This window comes from Malurus melanocephalus, unplaced genomic scaffold (assembly GCF_030028575.1).
Source record: "Malurus melanocephalus ecotype Western Australia unplaced genomic scaffold, MMel_1.1 scaffold_50, whole genome shotgun sequence".
NCBI lineage: Eukaryota > Metazoa > Chordata > Aves > Passeriformes > Maluridae > Malurus > Malurus melanocephalus.
This window is the reverse complement of record NW_026623282.1, coordinates 2,674,256-2,694,198: the sequence shown is the minus strand read 5'-3', so window position 1 is coordinate 2,694,198 and position 19,943 is coordinate 2,674,256. Positions and strand designations below refer to the sequence as shown.

Below are 19,943 nucleotides of genomic sequence, written 5' to 3'. Positions count from 1 at the left end.
TATTTATATTTTACATAACACGATTCTATTGGGACTGTAGGAAAGGAACATCTTCCCCTTCAGCTGGTCGTGCTGCTGGAATTAATGCAGTTCCTGCATCTCACTCTTTTGTGGAAGATTATTTTCAGATTGCAGGAGTGTAAGTGGGGCAGGATTTGGCCCACTGCTTGTGTTGCAGCATTTAATACAATGAATAAGCCCTGCTTCTCTGATATAACTGCTGGCACAATTTAGCCCTATATAAAAATCAGCTCAAAATGCTTGTTTTACAGCAAAGCAATTTATTCACAGTTCTAAGCATCTCACAGCCTTTTTTTAACTCATTGAATAATCCTTTTAGGTTGCCCATAAAGCAGGTGAAATGCTTCTGCTGCAGTCCTAAGGCAGAACACAGGCTGCATAAATAGCATCTAAATTACCAGGAATACAAAATACACATACAGTAATACATACCTACAAAGGCAAATTCATACTGACAGGACTGCAGTGTGTGCTTATCAGCAGCAAAACATCTCGGGGAAAAAAAAAGTGGCTTTATATTGAAATTTTGTATATCTTTCTCTCTATATAAACACTTAAATACTATTTTTTGCATGTTCTGAAGCCCAGATGCAGGCTCCTTTTTTAATGAGCCTGCCTGCTTAAACATTTATTAGCTCAGAGATGTATAGTTTTCATAAAGCTGGCTGATTCTTTTTGCAGAATATCTTTGCAAAAAAAAAAAAACTTTTTTTTTTTTTTTTTTTTTTTTGTGTACATGGCCTCAGTCCTTGCAACCTCCTAGAGAGTCTGTCAAGGCACAACTTAAAAGCTCGTTCAGGCGACCATGACCCCCTGCTAGCAGATTGTCTGCCTAAAAGGTAAGGGAAAGCTAAAAAAGAAGTAGAAACTTAAAAGTAGCTTCTCAAAGGCTGCATAGATCTTTTTTTTTTGTTAAACCTAAAGTGTTTAAAAGCTTTAATATTGATGGCCTGTCAACTTTGTCCTGATTCTTTGGCTTTCAGTTAAAAGGTTTTTGTTGTTGTAGCTTATGCAGTTGCTCTGTTGCTATGGAAACGTGACATCAAAATGACGTTTCTCTGTTTAAAAGCTTTTAACTAAATTCCTGCCTGTCAGATGTAGGCCCCATTTTGTGCACTCAAGCTTCAAGCTGTTGCAAAAAGGTTTCATATGTTCTGTTGTCATTCAAATTCTTTATCCACATATGCATGTCTTGCACTACAAAAAACCTAAACTAAAAACTCAATCTATATTAAGTGTCCTCTTTTAAAACCCTTTTAGGTCAGTCAGCAATGGCTGCAGCAGAAATTCCCAGTTACATTGTCTCTTCTCAGACTGAGAAACACAGGAGGGCCAGAAACTGGACTGATGCAGAAATGAGAGGTTTAATGCTGGTTTGGGAAGAATTTTTTGATGAGCTGAAACAAACTAAAAGGAATGCCAAAGTTTATGAGAAAATGGCTAACAAACTCTTTGAAATGACTGGAGAAATTCGCCACGGAGAGGAAATAAAGATAAAAATTACAAATATGACATTCCAGTACAGGTAAGCTTCAGTTAATTCTTTTTATTTTAAGAGATTTTAGCAGGGATGGCGCAGTGATTTTTGCCTTTCAGAGAGAAGTCTCCTAGAGGAAATCTGTCGATAAAAGATTAAAGATTGTTCATATCGCTTTTAAAATTCTCTCTTGCCAGTGCTGTTACGTCATTGTTAATTTTTTCCCCCCATTTCGTGTCAAACTCTGGGAAACTTTGTTTCTTTAAAATTAGCTGGCGTTGTTATGATGCAGAGGGATGGAAATGTATTTAATGGGGAAAAGAGATTTATATTTTTCTTTTTGCTCTTTGCTGAGGGGACTGCTTGTGTTAGCTTGGCAGCCAGTTCCTTGCAGTGAAACTCCTGCAGTTTCAAGTGGCCACCGAGGATCGGAATTGCAAGGCAAAGTCAAAAAAAAAAAAAAAAAGAAAGAAAACTAGAACAGAATAATGTTTGGGGGGGCTGATGCTCCTAGATTTTGGTCTCGTGAGTTGAAGGGTTACACTTCACAGGGCCAGGAATAATTGAATGTCTTATTAGCGAGTGACACACATTGCTATAATTATAAGCAGCAGCAGTGAAAGAACTATTATATCTGCAGAGAGAATCAATGTGCACCGTCAATACTGCTCCAAAGGAGTCGGGGGGAGGGCGGAGGTGTCTACAAGGGGATGATAAAGAACAGGCAAGCAGTCAGGAGGGGAAGTTGGCTTCAGAAAATGTGAGGCATTTGTGCATTTGTTGTTTGCAGGGAGAAAAATAATTAGAACTTAACAGAAATAATTTTTTTCTTTTTTTTTTTTTTTTTTTTTTTTTTTAATTTCTTTTTTCTCTGAAGCACAAACTGCCTCATACTGGAAATCCTGAGTGGTGATTTGAGCTATGTGCTTGTAATGCAAGAAAATCAAATACGTGACTCTTTTATTTAATCTCTCCTCAAAGCTCATATTAATAATAAAAAAGGTTATTACAGCAGGCAACCATGTTAAAACTGCTCGCTTTTCTGTAAGGCACCCTCACTGTATTTAATGCAGAGACTGCTCATCAAATAGAAAACTAGGGAAAATCCTGTAAACCCCTTAACTTTGAATGTCCTTCTACATTTCTATGATCCACGAGCGTAATGTTTAACACCATTTGCCATAACATTAAACCTGATGTTTTGTAGCAAATGCTAACGTCTCCAAAATGTTTCACCAACCCTGCTGTAATCCCTACAGTTTTCTTCACCCAGGCTGTAGATGAGCAAGCTGGAAGTAAGATAAATTTCTTTTCCAGCATCACCCAGCAATTCACACTCGGATGCAGATTTAGAAGTCGGGAGTTGCTGGCTAGCAGGCTTTTGCTGAATCTGCAGTCCTCTCTGCTGGGAATTGCATCTCACAGCACTGAGATTTTACAGGTGTCTGTAGCAGCAACACTGCACGATAGTTAAGTGCYGTAATTGCCAAGTGGAATAGGTTATTTCTGTCAGCCTTTGTTCTAAATTTACAGTGTTGTCATCAATCAGGGAGGCTCRTTTTTTTTCCCTAATTAATGTTTTTACTTTAAAGTTGCGCTGGGGGAAGGGAAGAAATAAATTCACTCACGTACATGCACTCTGTGTGTGTGWGAGAGAGAGAAACTGCACTTTTGAGAAATATCCTTCTATTTCTGTGAACTTCTGAGATTGCTTCTGATGCACATTGTCACTCTGCTTGTCTGTTTTGCAGTGCATTGCAGCTCCCTGCTTATTGATTGAGATGCTAATTTGGGAGAGTTAAAAACTGCCTTGTGCTGTCACAGAGCTGTTTCATTTTGTGCTCTGGAATATGAAATGCATCTTCTTATTGTTTGCTCACACGCCTCTGCGCTGCGCTGTCACGGTGAGGTGGTACGGAGAACAGCGACAAGCAGAAGAAATTACTTAAAATTTCTAGTTTTCTGGGTGCTTTTTGGTGGGTTGTAGGGTAAAAGTTGTGGTGAAACTGTAGATGTGAGTGGCCACTGACTGCTGGCTTTGCTGTGAGGCAGCCGAGTTTAAATCCACGTTTGGGTGCCTGCAGGACACTTGGGGAAGATGCTTYACATCACAGTATTTCTGGGCATCATCCCTGCTCTGGGGCACAAACTGGAAAAGAAGATCCTGAGAGTAGGAAAATGCTCTATTTTGAGATAACACTTTGTGGTGATTACAGTGGGTTAGTGAGTGTGACACAGGAGAAAGTAGCACCAGTAGCAGAAGTGAGGAGAGGGCTATTCTGTACCTGAGTCCTTATTTTTTCCCCCACTTCAAGATCTTTTACTTCTTTAGGCAATTCTTAGCAGTGCTGCAGAGGTGGAGTGGCCTTTAGTCTTCCTTTAACAGTCAGAAATGAACTGCATTAAAATATTTAATCAGATCATATTATTTATCTTTGTGCCACAATTTCCTAAAGGAAAAAACCCTCTGTCCCACAAATTACCACATGTACATATAAGGATGATTATATGGATGTATATTTTTCCATAAAAGGTAAAAACAGATTTGAATATTTCTACCAGTCTTTTAAACCAAGCTCAGTTTTAAAAGTGCTRTCACTGGCATGTCTTATCCTGGGACATCTGTTGGAACAGATATTGATGAGCTGGAACATGCAGGGATCTGAAATAAAAAGCAGTGAACATGCTGATTRTGGTGCTGTGCAGTTTGAGGGTCCCATGGCATTCCAAGAGGCAGTYCAGTAAATATTATTTTCTTTATTCTGCTCAGTGAAAGCCATTCATTATGAGTAGAAGGTGTCAAAGTCAAACACACAAATGCATCAGTAGGGAAGGAGCGTTTCTTGGCTGATCATCATTGCAGTTTCTGCAGCAAGAGGGTGTGTACAGGGGCAGGAGGCTCAGAAGGGGCTCCCACCCCGAGAATTCACCTGTTCTGGGTGTGTTTGGATCCTGCAGGAGCTCTGGTGCTGCCAGACAAAGYGACTTCAGGGGTAGCTCAGTTCAGTGCATCTATCACGGAAGCAATTTTAGGGTGATCACACCCCATTCCTCCACATCTGAGGTGAAAATGTCATTCAGGTGTTAAAATGCCATGTAGAAATCTATTTTATCTCATTATTTCCTCCTTGAATTCCTGTGTTTATTTCTGCTTGCCCTGTATTTCAGCGAGGTGACAAGAGAATAGGATGTTCAGAGAGCAGTTAGGCTGAGATGTGGAAATCTTTCTTTATTAAGAGAAGTGGAAAAGTTTGTAAATGCTAAAGGAGTTTTAGAGGTACATAAAACTATGCACTATTTTTTAGAATGTAAAGCAGATTTTTTTTTGGTTACAAGAACCAAGAATTTGGTTACAAGAACAAGAATTTATTTATTAGAATTGCAAGGCAAGAAATGTAAAACTAGTTAAAGTCATATAAATCTGCATTGCACTGCATAATAAGCATATGGAACTCATTGCCACTGCAAATCATTGACACCAAGAGAGCAGCAGGTTGTTTTAKTATTATTATTATTACTTTTACTAAAGATTAGATTTATTTAATAAAAATTCAGATGTTGTTTGTCTTCCAATTAGGTAGACTTATGAAAGACAACGGGTTTTAGGATATTACTGGCTGTTGATGGAAAAACAATCATGTGTTTTTATGGGTGAAAGTGCCTTCAAAAGCTGTCTGTCAAAGTCATTCTTGAAGTGTTTAGCACTGACCTTGGTCAGAASAGAGTCAGCGAGATGATGGACTGATCTGGCAGTGATTCCTGTGTTCCTCTGCATTAYTGTAGTCCAAGTGCATTTGGAGGAAACTAATCAGGGAAAAATATACCACAACCTGAATTAATTCTTACTGGAATCTCAGTATATTAAGGGACCATTTCATCCACCCTGGAATTTGACTGGGTGGGAAGCTTTGCACAGCACCATAGGTGGAAGGAAAATTCTTTTTGGAGGTGTATTTGAGTAAAGTTCTGCTTTTAGGCAGTGCTGTMAAATCTGAAATATCTGCTGTGGATAGATCAGCCACCAGGTTTTTAATGTTCCACTTCAAAGACACCTGTGTGGTGAGCTGCATGAACCTCCCATTTATCCATCTTGGAAGAAGGAAGGGCTGAGTCAAGCTTCCTGGAATTCAAAGTTAAGCTTTCAGATGTGCTGGCCATCACAAGTTTTCCTGAGATTGGCGTGCCAGCTCTGGAGGTTTCGCATCCCTCAGAGTGTGTGCGCGGCTCTTTGTGTCACGCAGCCTCCCCAGGGCTATCAGCTCATGTAAACCTGGAATTATTCCTCCCCAAAGGAAGGGTCCTGGAATTATTCCTCCCCAAAGGAAGGGTCCTGGAATTATTCCTCCCCAAAGGAAGGGTCCTGTCACTGCTGCTGTGCTGGTCTCACAGGGGAGCAGTGCTCTCTAACTGCTGCTGCAATATCGCCCCTGACACAATTCACACCGGCTCGTGAAAAGGAAGCAGGCTTTGCACAGCTTTGCACAGCTTTGCACAACAGTTTTGGCTGATTCCTTCTGATGTTTAAAAATAAGAACTGTGTGAATGCAAATTTATTATTTTCAAAAAACATCACCCTCCCCAAAGCCTAGAAAACAGGATGCAGCTGTTGCTCTTTGATTTGAATCGCAGTCAATTAATGTTAATGATTGGTAAATTTGAATCTGTCTCATGATTTGAATGAAAGAGTAGTCTAATTTTTTATTTTCATGTGTACATGATAGCAATTAAAGTTTTTTTGCTTGTGTAATCCATTGCTATACTCTATGACATTATGCAACTGGAATATTTGACCTCTGTTGTGGCAAATGATAAAATATGAGTGCAGCCAAATTACTACAAGAAGTTGAATTTGAATATTTTACTATCTTTCCCTTTAATTTCAATAATTCATARCAGATGCACAACTTAGTATTGTACTTTCATGCATCCTTCTTTTCCTCGCCATTGATTGGTTCATAAACAGTTGCTATTTATTATTTATTTTGAAAGCTTTTCCTAGAAACCCCAGGAGATGGATCTTGTATCCATTCCTTAAGGCAAGTAGTAATATCAAAAGCTGCAATAATAATAATAAAAAAGCAATACTGCTTTGAGCAAAGCCTAAAAAATGAAGCAAGTTATAGATTGCTTGCTTTTTGCTGAATAAATAGTGGTGATTTGAAAAAAAACTTCTTTAGAATATAATATTGTAATAATTTTATTTTAGAAGGTGGATTGATAGACACAGAGAATAAAGTCTGAAAAAGGTCAGTGGCAGCACAAATGACTCAACAGTTGTCTCAGTCTATTTGCTGGAACATTCTGGCAGTGGGATCTCAAAAGTCCATTAATTTATTCACTTCTCTGGAATAAGAAAAGCAGCCACCTTTCAAATTAACTGGGTTGGCATGCTTTGGGTATTTGTCCACTGGAAATCTGACTTTGATCCCAGAGTTTTTGGAGMGAGTTCTCAGTTGCCTCTGCTCTCAGCTGGATTTTAATAGAGCCTCATGAAACAGCAACAGGTCTAGATAAACTCAGTGTGAATTTATTTTGAAAGCTCTGCTGACTTTCTTTCTTACCTCTGTTTCTTACCTCCTTTTTCCTGCCTGGCTGGCTCACTCAGGCAGTGATTTGCCCAATTTCAAAGTGTTAATGTTTGGCTCCTCTTGCTCTCGCATTTCTGGGCTATTGCATTCCAGCCTTCATATTTTCCTGTTTCTTTTAACTCCTCATGTTTCATTAGGACAAACAAAACCCCAGCTCTCTCTCTTGGAAGCAGCTGAGATTGCTGTGATGAGTTACTCTAATGACTGATGGCAGTGAATTAATCCCTGCTTTAGACTCCAGTTATTCCAGGGTTACATTTACCTCGGCATGGGCAAAAGCTCTCAGCTGTCTCACCAGGTTTTCTGGCAGTTGTAGAAAAAAATATTTAAAAGTCAGCAGGCCCTGGAACTTGATTTTAGTATTATGAAGACATCTATTTGGTTTGTTTTTATCAGAAAGCKAAACCATCACCACTGTTCCAGTGAATGTTCTCCCTGTTTACCTCACCTGCAGCATTTCTATTTCTGTTCCAAAAGGCTGATKCTCCCTTTCCCTTTATCTTCTCATCTCTTCCTCTGTTTCATCCTTTTTCCTGTGTGTTTGAGCCAGACTCCATACAGATAGATGACTGCTGCTGGTGCTGCTTTCAAGCTGACACAGTTCTCTTTTCTGCCTCCTGGAAGTGATCCCTTTCATTGAGCTCAGAGCTATGGTAAGCAGTCAGAAGAAGAGGAATTGGTATCCATTCAGTGCATTGAGAGCCAGAGAAATACCTGGGTTGATACAACTGCAACTCTACAACTCTGTGAGCAGGCAATAAACAACAGCTCTTCCTTCAAAATTGTTATGTTTTTGTAAAAAAAGGGTGTCTGGCTGCACAGCTGAGCTCAAGCAACAGGAAAAAAATATGAACCTACTCAGGCAGAATACCTACTCCTGGAAACTTTCCTTTGAATCACAGAATGGATCTGGTTGGAAGGGACCTGTAAAAACCATCTCATTCCAACCCCCTCCCATGGGCAGGGTTTCACTAAAYCAGRWTTCTCAAAGCCCAACCAGCTCAAACTGGCCTTGMACACTGCCAGGATGGAGCATCCACAGCTTCCCYGGGCAACCTGCTTCAGTGGCTCCCTGTCCTTATTGAAAATTCTCCCCTTTTATCTGAATCTACAACAAGGAATGCCCRGAGCCTTCTCTTCTCCAGGCTGARCAMGCCCAGCCCTCTCACCTCTCTCCATGGCAGAGGTTCTCCAGCCCTCTGARTATTTTTGCAGCTCTCCTGCTGGGGTCTCAGAGCAGAGCAGAGCAGAATCYCCTCCCTCAGCCTGCTGGCCATKCTGCTTTTGCTCAGCACAGGGTRATGGTTGGCTTTGTGGGYTATGAGCACATTGCTGGGTCCTGGGCAGCCTCTCATCCACCCTCATCCTTCCTTGAAGGATCACTCTCAAGCTCTTCATTCCCCAGCCCATATTTATACCTGGGTTAGCCCCAAAATCACCACAGGAGTGGGTGATTTAATGAAAGGAGATGCAAAGAGTGAGGCTGAGGATCCTTGCTGTCTTTATTTCAATATCCAGGTGTCTTAGTTGGGTGTTCCTGCAGCAGAGTTATCGGAAAWACCAGCAGTAGAAAAGGATTGAGTCAGGAATCGTCTCTGAGAGTTTGTGAAGATTGAGGGAGGTCCCTGGGGATTGATGAGAAGCTATTGAATATTCAGAAAAAACAGGAACAGGAATTAAAACTTCTTCCCTTCAACTTCTTGGAAGACCATTGAGCAGGCAATCTTGGAGGCAATTTCCAGACACCTAAAGGAGAAGGCGGTGACTGGGAATAGCCAGAATGGGATTTACCAGCACTGAATCACATCTGCCTGACCTKCTTGATTCTGTGATTAAAACAYTAAATCTGTGGATRAGGGTRGGGYRAAGCATTGTCTGCCTTGACAGTACAAACACTTTGGACACGGTGTTACACTCCAAATGGAAGGGCTACCAGCTGGGTTGAAAACTGTCTGGATCTCTGAGTGCAGAGGGGTCCTTCATGGCTTTTTCTGCTGACAGACTCATTCCCAGGGTGGGACTGTGGGGGTTTGTACTGGGACATGCCATGTTTGATACCAACAATCCAAAGGAACCCAGTTTGATATCAACAATCAAAAGGGACCCCATCAAATTTGACAGGGAAACTGCAAAGTCCTCCCCTGGGATGGCCAAATGCCCCTGGCACTTGGGGCTCCAGGCTGGCATTGGGCTAAATACCAACCTGTCCCCAAAACAAATTCAGCAAAATATCAACTCTGAGCTTTTCTTGCCTTTCCTGACACAATGCTTTGCAGTCCTGAAGGCTCAGACCATGTCCCAAAAAGTCTCAGTGCAGCTGCTGGACCTGGCAGTGGCTGAGATGTGCTGACCCTTGGCTTTTGCCATCTCACCCCTGGAGATGACTGCCCACGGTGAATGCACTGCATTATTGAAATTTTTAGTTTTAAACCCCATAGCTGGAACACATTGGGGTTTTCAACACAGGCAAACAAATGTAGACTTGGCTACYAGCTTATAGGGGCATAATTGATATGTTTTTCATGCAAATGGCCTAAACAATTGAACTAAAAATAATCAATATTAATTGATGGTTGTTGTCAGGCCTGTATTTAGCTRTTTTCTGTCTGTGCTGGGATGGATATGCATGTATTTGTGGTCTGCGCTCGATATTCCCTGACTATGAAATTGCAGCAGTAGGTTGTGAAATATGTATGAAATTAAAATTTTGAATGCATAGAGGGCATAAAAGTATGGATGGCTGTGAGGCTTTGCTTTGCAGGACTATGATGTGCATTTCTAAATAGCTGGAAAAGCTCATCAGACCTTGCAAGGACAAGGAAAAAGAACCCTTAAATGGCTTTAAAATCTAAGCAAATCTTACTGCCTTCTTTTCTCACTGGTGGATTTCCCCTTACCCTGGGCTGAAAGTGGTTTACAAGGAAGAACTTCAAGTTCTCACTTTTAAGTTTGGCACAATTTTCTTTTTTCATGTTTACATGTTATTTAATTCTATCCCTTGCAGGACTGGTGTGGGCAGAATGGATTCTGAGAAGGAAAAACCTGAAAGACTTCAATAAGAAGAGGGTGGGCCAGGTGTCCAGGGATAGTTTTTATCCTTTTTTTTTTTTTTTTTTCCCTGCAAATGCAAACCTCTAGCCATGAGAATCAGTTTTGGTTTAGCTTTTTGTTAATTTGAATGAAAGCTGGTTTATGAAAATGGTGCATTTGTCAGTGGTCTTGCCTTTCCTGTTGTGTTCCCTTCCTGCATTTTGATTTAGAATAACGAGATCCAAACTGRGAAAGGCAAATGAAGAGAAAGTTTGGGACTCTAGTTGGGCTCTGGAACTTCTTTGAGATGCATGTTTCATCTGTGTACCTCAGTTTTAGATTTCTCAGTAAAAGAAAATAAAATCACCCTGGGTACCTACTGGGATAGAAGTGAACTTGTCTGAGGACTGGATAATAAATTTGTTAAAAGATACACGTGAAAGACAAGGTCATGGTTGATAGTCCACTGTAACGTTTTTGTGCATGCTGTTTCTAATGCATTATTAACTGTTTGGTGTCTTTTTTTTCTTTTTTTGTAAATTAATGATATTCCATACTTTTGCCTACATTGATCTTTATTGTGTAACAAATGAACAGATGTCTGTATCTCATGGTTGTTACAGGGATGTTTACCAAGGCAATTCAGGGCTTTTAGGCTATATTAGAAAAAGGATATGCATTATGTTTATAGCCACTTGTATTCATTATAGAAAATAAATATTCATTCTTCARAGTGTGGAAGGACAGGGCTGCCCACAGTTTAGTAAAGGCTGTGGTGTTTTGCCTATTCCAGTTGTCAGGGACTGCTGTCAGATTGGTTAGTTGGGTATTCTGTAAGGGGAAGAAAATTATTCAGCCACCAACATAGTCCTGTTTCCATTAGAAGTTGTAGTGTTCTTTATTTGTATTGAATTTCATTTGGAGTTTACATGCAACTTTTTATCACAGGTCAAACCTGGGAAAAAAACAAAACATGAAAGGCTTCACTGGAGGTTAAAGAAGAAAAGTGTGTCTAATTTTATTCTCATTAAAAGCATTCATCTCAACACCAAAATGTGACCAGAACAAATGTTTTGAGATAGATCTGTATGAAAAGTACTTTTTATAGGAAAAGAAGCTTTAATGTTGTGTGCCTTTTCTTRCAGGAAATTAAAATGCATGACTGACAGTGAAACTGTGGCACCTGACTGGCCTTACTACAAAACCATTGATAGGATCTTATCCAAAGTGACAGACCACAGCGATGTGAAAATGCATGAAAATCAGCARCCAGGTCCCTCCACATCGCAGACAGAGGCCTCGCAGTCTCCTTCAGCTAAGTCCACACCTCTGTATTTGCCATATAACCAGTTTACATATGAAGGAAGGGAAGAATGCTTTGAAGATGAACATTCAGAGAGCTCATCAAGCTTACTTTCTTACAAGCTGAGGTAGCATCTATTTTCCCTCCYTTTTAATATTTTACAGAATGAACTGGATTTGCTATGCAAAGGGAACACCCTCACGCATTTTTGTCCAACAGCTCTTGTGTTTTTTCTGTAAATCACAAATGAGATCTGTTCCCCAATCTCAGCCACTTTGCTGAATTAGGGCATTTTCTTTATTCCTTTATGAAAGACTGGAAGGGAGTAGKAGAACTGGGCAAAAAGTTGTATATTATTGCCAAAACTCAGCATGCATGTCACGGCTCACATCAGGGAGAGTGTTCATAAAAGGAGTACAGGCATGTTCAAGAGAGTCCTGCAGTGCAATCAGAGATATAACATACTGCTTAGATGATTTTTGGCTTGCTCTAGTTTTGCTTTTGATATGAGTATGAAATTTCTCTGGCTTCAGTTATTATTAAAATGGTTAAAATATGCAAAACAAATTTTTTCTAYGGACACTGAAAAGCTGCTCATGCAGTTTGAAAGTACATTGCAACATTTTAAATACAATTGAGAATGTAATTTTTTTCAGAGTAAATGCTAGTTTGAGATGCAAACATGTGATTCCTTTTTTTTTTAAAAATATGATTGGAGTTCCCTGGAAGGCAGCATTTTAACAAAAGGCAGGGTTGTACTCTTGATACAAATTTTAGACTTCACTGGTCTCATTTTTCATACAGAGTGGTGTGAAATAAGAGTTGATTACAGTTTTCTGGCAGGAAAAAAGTTGATCCTAGAGATCCTTATCGTGAGTCTGTGAGGCTTTAACTGTAACAGTAAAATTGCCTGTCAGTCATGCAACTGTAAAGATGTTGAGCTGGAAGAAGAACCAACCTAACAAGTTTGAATTATTGTTTCCAGACCCACTCTTGGATGAATAAAACTAGGGTAAATTCATTCAATCATTCAAGCAAATGATCCTTAAATAGTTGATTATTTTTAAAAATGTTTTTTGGTAACTGAGTATTTATTAGGATATATAAATTTTGAACTATAGCAACCTTTTTGTTCACAAGCAAAAATAATTTTTTTCATCCTAGTTCATTATAAGTGGTTGATATTCCTGATACACAGACTCACTTGACTTTTGGATTTACAAACTCCAGTTACATTTCAGATGCAATAACTTTATTCCCAATTGGATTTACAATAACATTATTTAATATTTAATTAGAAGGTCACRTTTCCACAAACATCATGGAGCTTATTCACTCAACTATTTGATAACATCAGCCCTTTTAAAAAGTGCTGGATGTTAAGTTTTTTCAGCTTAGGGACAGCTCCAGGACAACAYAGATTTTGTACCATAAGGGGGGACAGAGGTCACCACACCAGGTCTCACTGCAGAACATGGACAGCCCTCACAGGAATCGAGTGAATCAACCCCAACCCCACATCTGTTGTGCCTGCAGTCTGCAGATGGGCCCTACTCTCGTGTAGGTGCTTTCATTTACAGCTAAAGTGGGTTTACATCACTCAAACGAAATTACTGCTACAATGATAAGCTCTGGAAAATTTAGGCTATGGTGCATTTTAGCCAGCTTCAGGTTCAGTGGTTTGCTTTTTTTTTGACTTTGTTCAACAAAATTACCTAACCTGTTCTAGTAAAAAGTGTTTTAATTTTTCTTGGCCAATTTAGAAACTGCAGCTCATTTAATTGCAGCYTCAAGTGGCACAGGCAGTGCCACTCAGTCCCTGCAGTGCTGCTGTTCCTGCCAGGGGTGGCTGTGCTGGATGTGAGGATGGTCTGGGGGCTGGAGRGAAGGGCAGGGCAGCTCTCAGGGTGGTGGGACCTCCAAAACTCTGCTCCCTAATTTAGGAATGCAGCCATGCTCTTGCAGTCTCCACTATGAAAGAATTTTGTGCAATAGAATATCGTGGATATCATCTAACAGCAAGAAAGCTGCACTTTCACAGGTTTAAATACAGTTCCACTGTGTTTAAAAAGGTAGAAATTGAGCAGTACATACCACGTGAGAGATTAGTGTAATGTAACAGGTGAGCATTGTGATAGGATTAAAAATTAGAAGGCACTTGTGATAATGGGGCATGTGTCTGGAAGGAGAAAAMGTGTTATTCCTATAGTCATAAGGGGTTTGGAAAGCTTGTCCAGCTTTGACCTGTTTAATTTAGCCTGATAAATGAGAGAAGAGTAGGGAACCCTTTCTTGGCCAGAAGAAAATACAAAGCTTGCTGATGATACCAGATGGGTTAATGTCACTTAGAGCTGCCATGGTTAGACAAGGAAGTTAATTCTTTTAGAGGGGCTAATGGAAAATTATGAAGGAAGCAATTTTCAGCTTAAGCAATTAGTGTGTCATCCTGCATTTGAAAAACACTTTGAAAGAGCCAACAAGAGAAAAAAATTAACATTAAAAATTCGGGTCCATTCTGGCTTTTTTTTGTCAGTGCCTTTGCCTCTAAACAGAAATCAGTGATCCAACAGATTCAAAAAAGTAACTAAATGTGATTCTGGGAATTGAAGTCAAAAGAATGTTTTTGGTCCTTAATTTCCCTATTTTTGCACTTTATCGCTATGTAAAACAATTACTTTGAAACATATTTTGAAAAATATACACACATATCTGTATTTAAAATACAGATTATTTTGCAGCTGTATATTTTACAGCTTACACTACAGGATTTTTTTCTTCAGTAATAAAAATCCTAATTTTATGGCAACAATGGATAGTGAAAAAAACTTTCAAACAGTWGTTCTTTCTAAGTCTACTTTTAAACTCCTGAAAACTTTCCTGTTATTTCTTTAAACTCTCCAACACAGMTTTAGAGTGTCAGCTTTGTGTTTTCCACAGTATCTTTGAACATAGCAGGAGGCTACTAGGCTATATAAATTTTAACTGAAAAAAAATTTCAATTGAATGTTTAGCTTTCATGATAGAGAAAAATGTCAAGTTTTGTACTTCAAACATTACATACATATTCTCATAAGCTAAAAATAGTTGAAACTGGTTTTCTTTGCATTCTGTTTGAAAAACTTTGAGTTTGGGACCTCGTTACAAAACCGAAATTTTGCTAATTAGTGATAATACAATTAATGTGAGATAAAATTAATTTAATTTTTGTTTCAAATGTATAGATGAGAAAAACATTTGGAATCCCTTTAAAGGGGCCCCTACTATTTGCTCAGTATTGTTCTAACACCACTCTAACACTATTATACTCTACAAAACATCTGACAATAATAGAATTATTCTATTATGGTCATAAAATATAGTGCAATGTGGTGGAGTCTTGTACTGCAGCTTAAACTTCGAAAATCTAGATTCGTGACACAACCATAAATGACTTTTTATCTAACTGAAAACAGTGTTTTCTCACCCTGTGGATTAATTTATGGTCTTTGTTTTCATTGTAAAGTAATGACAGAACATAATGATATAGGCTGTGAATGTGGTTCAGTCTGCCATTTCTATTGTACTGAAAATGGGGCTGAAAGAGTTACTTTCATAGATTAAAAGACCATAATAAAACCACTGTGTCATCTAATCTGACTGCTTTTTAGATACCATTTGAATTTGTTTTTTTTCATGTGGAGTCCAGAAATGTTCTGGAGGAGGTTCTGTGACATCCTTCCCTCAGCAGGGCACCACTGCACTCAAGAGTCTCCTCTCTCTGCTGTCCTCCACTTCTTCGTTTCTGTCATTTCTTTGACTCTGGGAAATATTTTACAAGATGTTTGGTCTAGATCTGATAAATTCAGAAGATGGAGAATTCASTCTTCTTTCTAGTGATAATCAAAACCTTGTTTAAACCAGTCCCTTGTTTCTAACATGAATTTAGTGAATGAAACTTTCAGATGTTACTTCTAYTTACCTTTCTTTTCAGCATATTGGAGAACCTATCAGTATTTTTTGCTTTCTGGCAAGGTGGTTGTGTGCCATGATTGCGCAGTCCTTGGTGTTTTTAAAATTTTAAATGTAGATGAATTAATTTGGTACAGAAAGTTTACACWGGAAGAAAGAGTAAGAATTGGTAACATGCATTAGCCAAGATATGAATTAAAAGAAGTGCATTAAAACTTGGCAATGATGCTAATTTGGGAAACAACAGCTCTGGCAAAGCCTTACTATTTCTAAAATTAAGCCATGGAAATTTAAATCTGAATGGGCATCATCTACAAAGTTTGAGCTTTAGGCTATGTGTGTTATGTAGTGCATCTTAACTCGTTATGCAGACTTGTTATCCTATCAAGGTGCTTTGCCCAGGCTCCAAGCCATTTTTGTGGTTCTTTTCTGTGCTTTACTTCAAGGATGAGCCTCATTAATTCCTGGATGCATTTGAATGATTTGATTGAGCCTAGTTTACCAGAAAATCCAGGCTGCTTCATCCTCAGTCCTTATGCTCTGAATATCTTTGTACCATCTTTAATATTACCATTGTTTATTTCCAGATAATTGTTAATTATTTKTCATAAAGACATAGGTTATGGAGGTCTGCTCAGATTTGTATGTAGTTAAAAAAGCACAAAGCAGTGAGAAACAGCTGTTTGATGCTGATAAATTCTAGGAAATAATGGTACTGGAGACCTGTTTGCCATGAAATAGTCAGAACTGAGGAACTGTTGTTACAGTTTTGTGGAGATAATACATTTTGATAAACAGATTACTTTTGTATTCAACTCTTGCTTCACTAATTATTCACACACATYCCTGAAACAATCTTTATTGGATGAGTGCAAGCAATCAATCAAGGAACTTTTAATTGAACAGTGAATTAAATTGATATTAGGTGGGCAGACAGCAAATGCRTTTGAAACTTGCCTAATATGTGGCCTGATTATATCTGTAGGTTTTGCTTTGCTCCCCCTCATGTCCATTACACACTGTCATTTCTGCTCAGTCTCCTAGACGAGATGGAATAATTTCTTACTTTGTTTTAGAGCATAGTGTGGAAATAGCTTTGGGGGGGTTTCTCCTCGGAACTCCATCAGTCCCAGTGCCAAAGCTCTTCCTCACTTCATTCGTGTGGTCAGGGGAATTCCAATGCCAATCTCTTGGAGGCCCTGAAATAATAAACCTTCTGAAATAAGTATTTCTTTTCAATGAAGGCTAATTACCAACTTGTGTTTGTTGTTGTAAACAAATGTAGAGAGTACTTGGGAGACCTTGAACAATCCTTGTGTTGTTGCTTTTGGGGGCATTTCTCTGTGCTGAAACACGATTTTGAGCTAGCACTCTTCAGTGAGTACTTTTTAAGTTATTAGCAGACTGCAGATGTTGCTGACACAGTAAAAATTTGCTGCTCTTTTCTCTCTGGAGCTGTGCATGACAGTTATTGCCTTGGATCTATGTTTTCATGTTTTTACAGTGTTTTGATGGATTTAACTGAAAAACAGGTAAAACCCTTTACAGACTCTAGGAAAACACTTCAAAGATTCTTTTCTCTTAAAAAATACACTTATTTTAGATCTTTCAATCTAAATCACTCCATCTCTGGTTTGTTGTTGTTGTTGCTGTTGAAATTAAAAACCAAATGGTGGCTACTCTTACCAAGGAAGCCACACAATACTCAGATCGTCTCAGTACCATTGACAAGCCTCAGATATCCTCTCTCATTTCATACAATGGACCATTCTCACCAGTGCTTATTTTGACAACACACAAGCCCTCTTGTGGAGTGATTTCATACTGGTTTCAAGATGATGTCTTACCACAGCTACTTTCTAATACTGTATAGGGAAGAGAAGAGGGGTTAATCAGATTTTCAACATTTAAATCCTCTGTKAAGACAAGTTTAAATTCCCAAGTTGACTTTGGCTAAAATAATACCACCATTTCAGAAAGTTTCTTGCTCTGCTTACCAGAAAGCATGCATTCTGTGTGAATGTGAGTGCAGTGATGGAAATCTTGGAATAATAGATTCAGTGCTGTCYTCAGACTRCAGTAGATCTTTTCTACTTGYTTSACCTCTTTGAGAACCACATTTRAAGTAATTCTGGCCCTTTGAGTWAGTCAGGACAAAMAGAMTTWAGTRTCAGCCAAGACCCATTCTTGCAAGWTTGTGAGACTGTGATAATTTTGGTGATCAGCAGCAAGCTTGACCCACAGTTTGAGCAGAGCAGCATGTATTTATTTTATACACAGTTATTTGATGCCCCCAATCAAATCTGCTATATAGAATCTGAAAAGCTGACTTTATTGTATACCTTCCAAAGTCTTATTTAGCATAAAGTTGATGACTTCTTGTTTGCCTTAGCATCATTGTACCAGTATAATGATGTTGAAGACTTTGAATTGTACAAGTAACTTTAAAGCCTTGGATATTCTGAAAGCCAGGGGTCTTTGTTTGCCCTGTTAGTGTACATTTATGAACAAAGATTGTAGCTCCTTCTTGCCTGTGCACAGGGGGATGGCACATCCAGATGACTAAGCAGAACTGAGTTTCCCTCATGACCAATTCTAATATTTTTTTCTCTGTGAATTTAATAGCACCTAATTTAATCTACTTGTTTCTTTCCATAGATCTCACCCTTTTTGGGTGACTGCACTCTTAAATGTCAAGGGGGCTTGTGTCTTTTTCTTCTTTTGCATTAAGCCTTTCAGGTGCTAAGGATTGTTTATCTCTCTTGCTGACAGATCTAAATGTCACAGTCAMTGCTGCACAAAGCCTGTCAAGTAGGATATGAACATGAATCAAATTATGATACAAATCTGCCACAGCTGAGTGACCTCACCCCCACTACCCTTCTTCACGTTAATAAAAACACATTCTCAAGAGTTCAAGTCATCCTTATTCAAGGATGGCTTAAAATCTGCAGTGTTGACATGGCATACTAGTCACAACTGTACTACCTCATTACTGCATTTCACCTAGAAAGGATACTGCATTTGGCAGAACATGACTGAGATTGCTGTTTGTGTCAAGGGACTTCAAGTCACATCATCAGATAACTTTGATGTTGGGGACTCCAGTCTGGAGTTACARAAAGTGTAAATGAAGACATGGACTATCACTTTAAATTAGGAAAGGAGTTATCCAACTCTAACTGGAGGTTTCTCAAATGTGTAGTATACTTAAACATATTCCTTCTACTTCCCTTTCTTCTTCTTTCACACTTTAACATGATTCCTTCTGAGATTACAGGTTAAGAGACACAAGTTTKTGTGTGTGTGTTCTCACTTGTATGCCATGGGGCTGTTTTATGCTTCACTGTCACCCCAAGTTAGAGCAGCCACGTGAGTTATACACCTTGAGAACACTGTCTTTATTGCCATGGTTATCTCTATTCCAAAACAGAAACTCAGCATTATAAAGCATAGAGAAAATTCTTAAAATATCCACCAGATTCCACAGGGCAGTTCTGCATATTTCAGACGATGATGTACAATTTGATACCAGTTTGTCTAACTTTCATATTCTGAGAGAGTTAGAGATATTCTGCTACAGAAATATCAACATACAATRTCAACTACAWAGACAGACTTGGAAACAATCTGGTRTTCTGCAAGGGCTACAAGTGCTCTTTTCGAATTTCAGAAGAACTTTAATACAATAGGAATTAATTATTATATTTGATACACAGTCTTGCCCTTATATTATGATGAAAATAAATTTATAGGCTGAGTATTATAGTGTGTTTGAAATGTCTGCCAAAAGGGAAGGTGTTTGAAGGGGAAAGTGGTTTTGTTTTGTTAGTTCTCCTACTTGATTAAACTCGTTACTAACCTAAATATGAGAAGAAGATAGCCGTAGGATCCTGCATTTGTGACAAATACATTTAATTAAAAAAACAATTACATATTGTCATACAAGTGCTACTGGCATATGGCTCTAAAAGTAAATATGAAATGTGATCAATCATAGAATCATTTAGGCTAGAAAAAAACCTTAAAAAACATTGATTGCAACCACAAACCCAACACTGCCACATCCACCACTAATTCATATCCCTAAGTGCCTCATCCACACATCTTGTACATACTTCCAGGGCTGGTCAGTCAGCATCCCCTGGTATTCTTTTTTTCCCTGGCTTTTTTGCTTATAATGTTTTGTTGAAATATAAAAGAAGGGTGGTCAGTGCAGCTGCTGTGTCTTGGCACAAGGGCAAATTCTGGGATTCGTATTCTGGAGTGGGACCAGGTRATGTAATGCATTAAAAAATAAGCTGAGAGACACCACCACATGTAACCATGCAGCACTTTCTCTGGGTTGGGACACTTAAAAAAAAAAAGAAAAAAAAAATGCCAGGGAAAATTTTTATTAAAAACAGTAAGATGTAAAACATTTTTCTTCCTTCCTTCCTTCTTTCTTTTCTTTCTTTTCCTTCCTTCCTTCCTTCTTTCTTTTCTTTCTTTTCTTTCTTTTCCTTCCTTCCTTCCTTCCTTCCTTCCTTCCTTCCTTCCTTCCTTCCTTCCTTCCTTCCTTCCTTCCTTCCTTCCT

At 38.7% G+C, this 19,943-nt stretch overlaps 1 protein-coding gene across 1 annotated transcript in view; it reads left to right on the top strand.

Annotated features, from left to right (window-relative positions):
* Positions 1-1,217: 1,217 nt before the first annotated feature.
* MSANTD1 (Myb/SANT DNA binding domain containing 1) overlaps positions 1,218-19,943 on the top strand; it is a 20,065-nt gene continuing 1,339 nt past the window's right edge. Inside the window, exons 1-2 of the mRNA XM_057365282.1 lie at positions 1,218-1,546; positions 11,262-11,546. Of these exons, the coding sequence (XP_057221265.1) occupies positions 1,293-1,546; positions 11,262-11,546 (539 nt within the window). The 5' untranslated portion in view covers positions 1,218-1,292. The remainder of the gene's footprint in view (positions 1,547-11,261; positions 11,547-19,943) is intronic.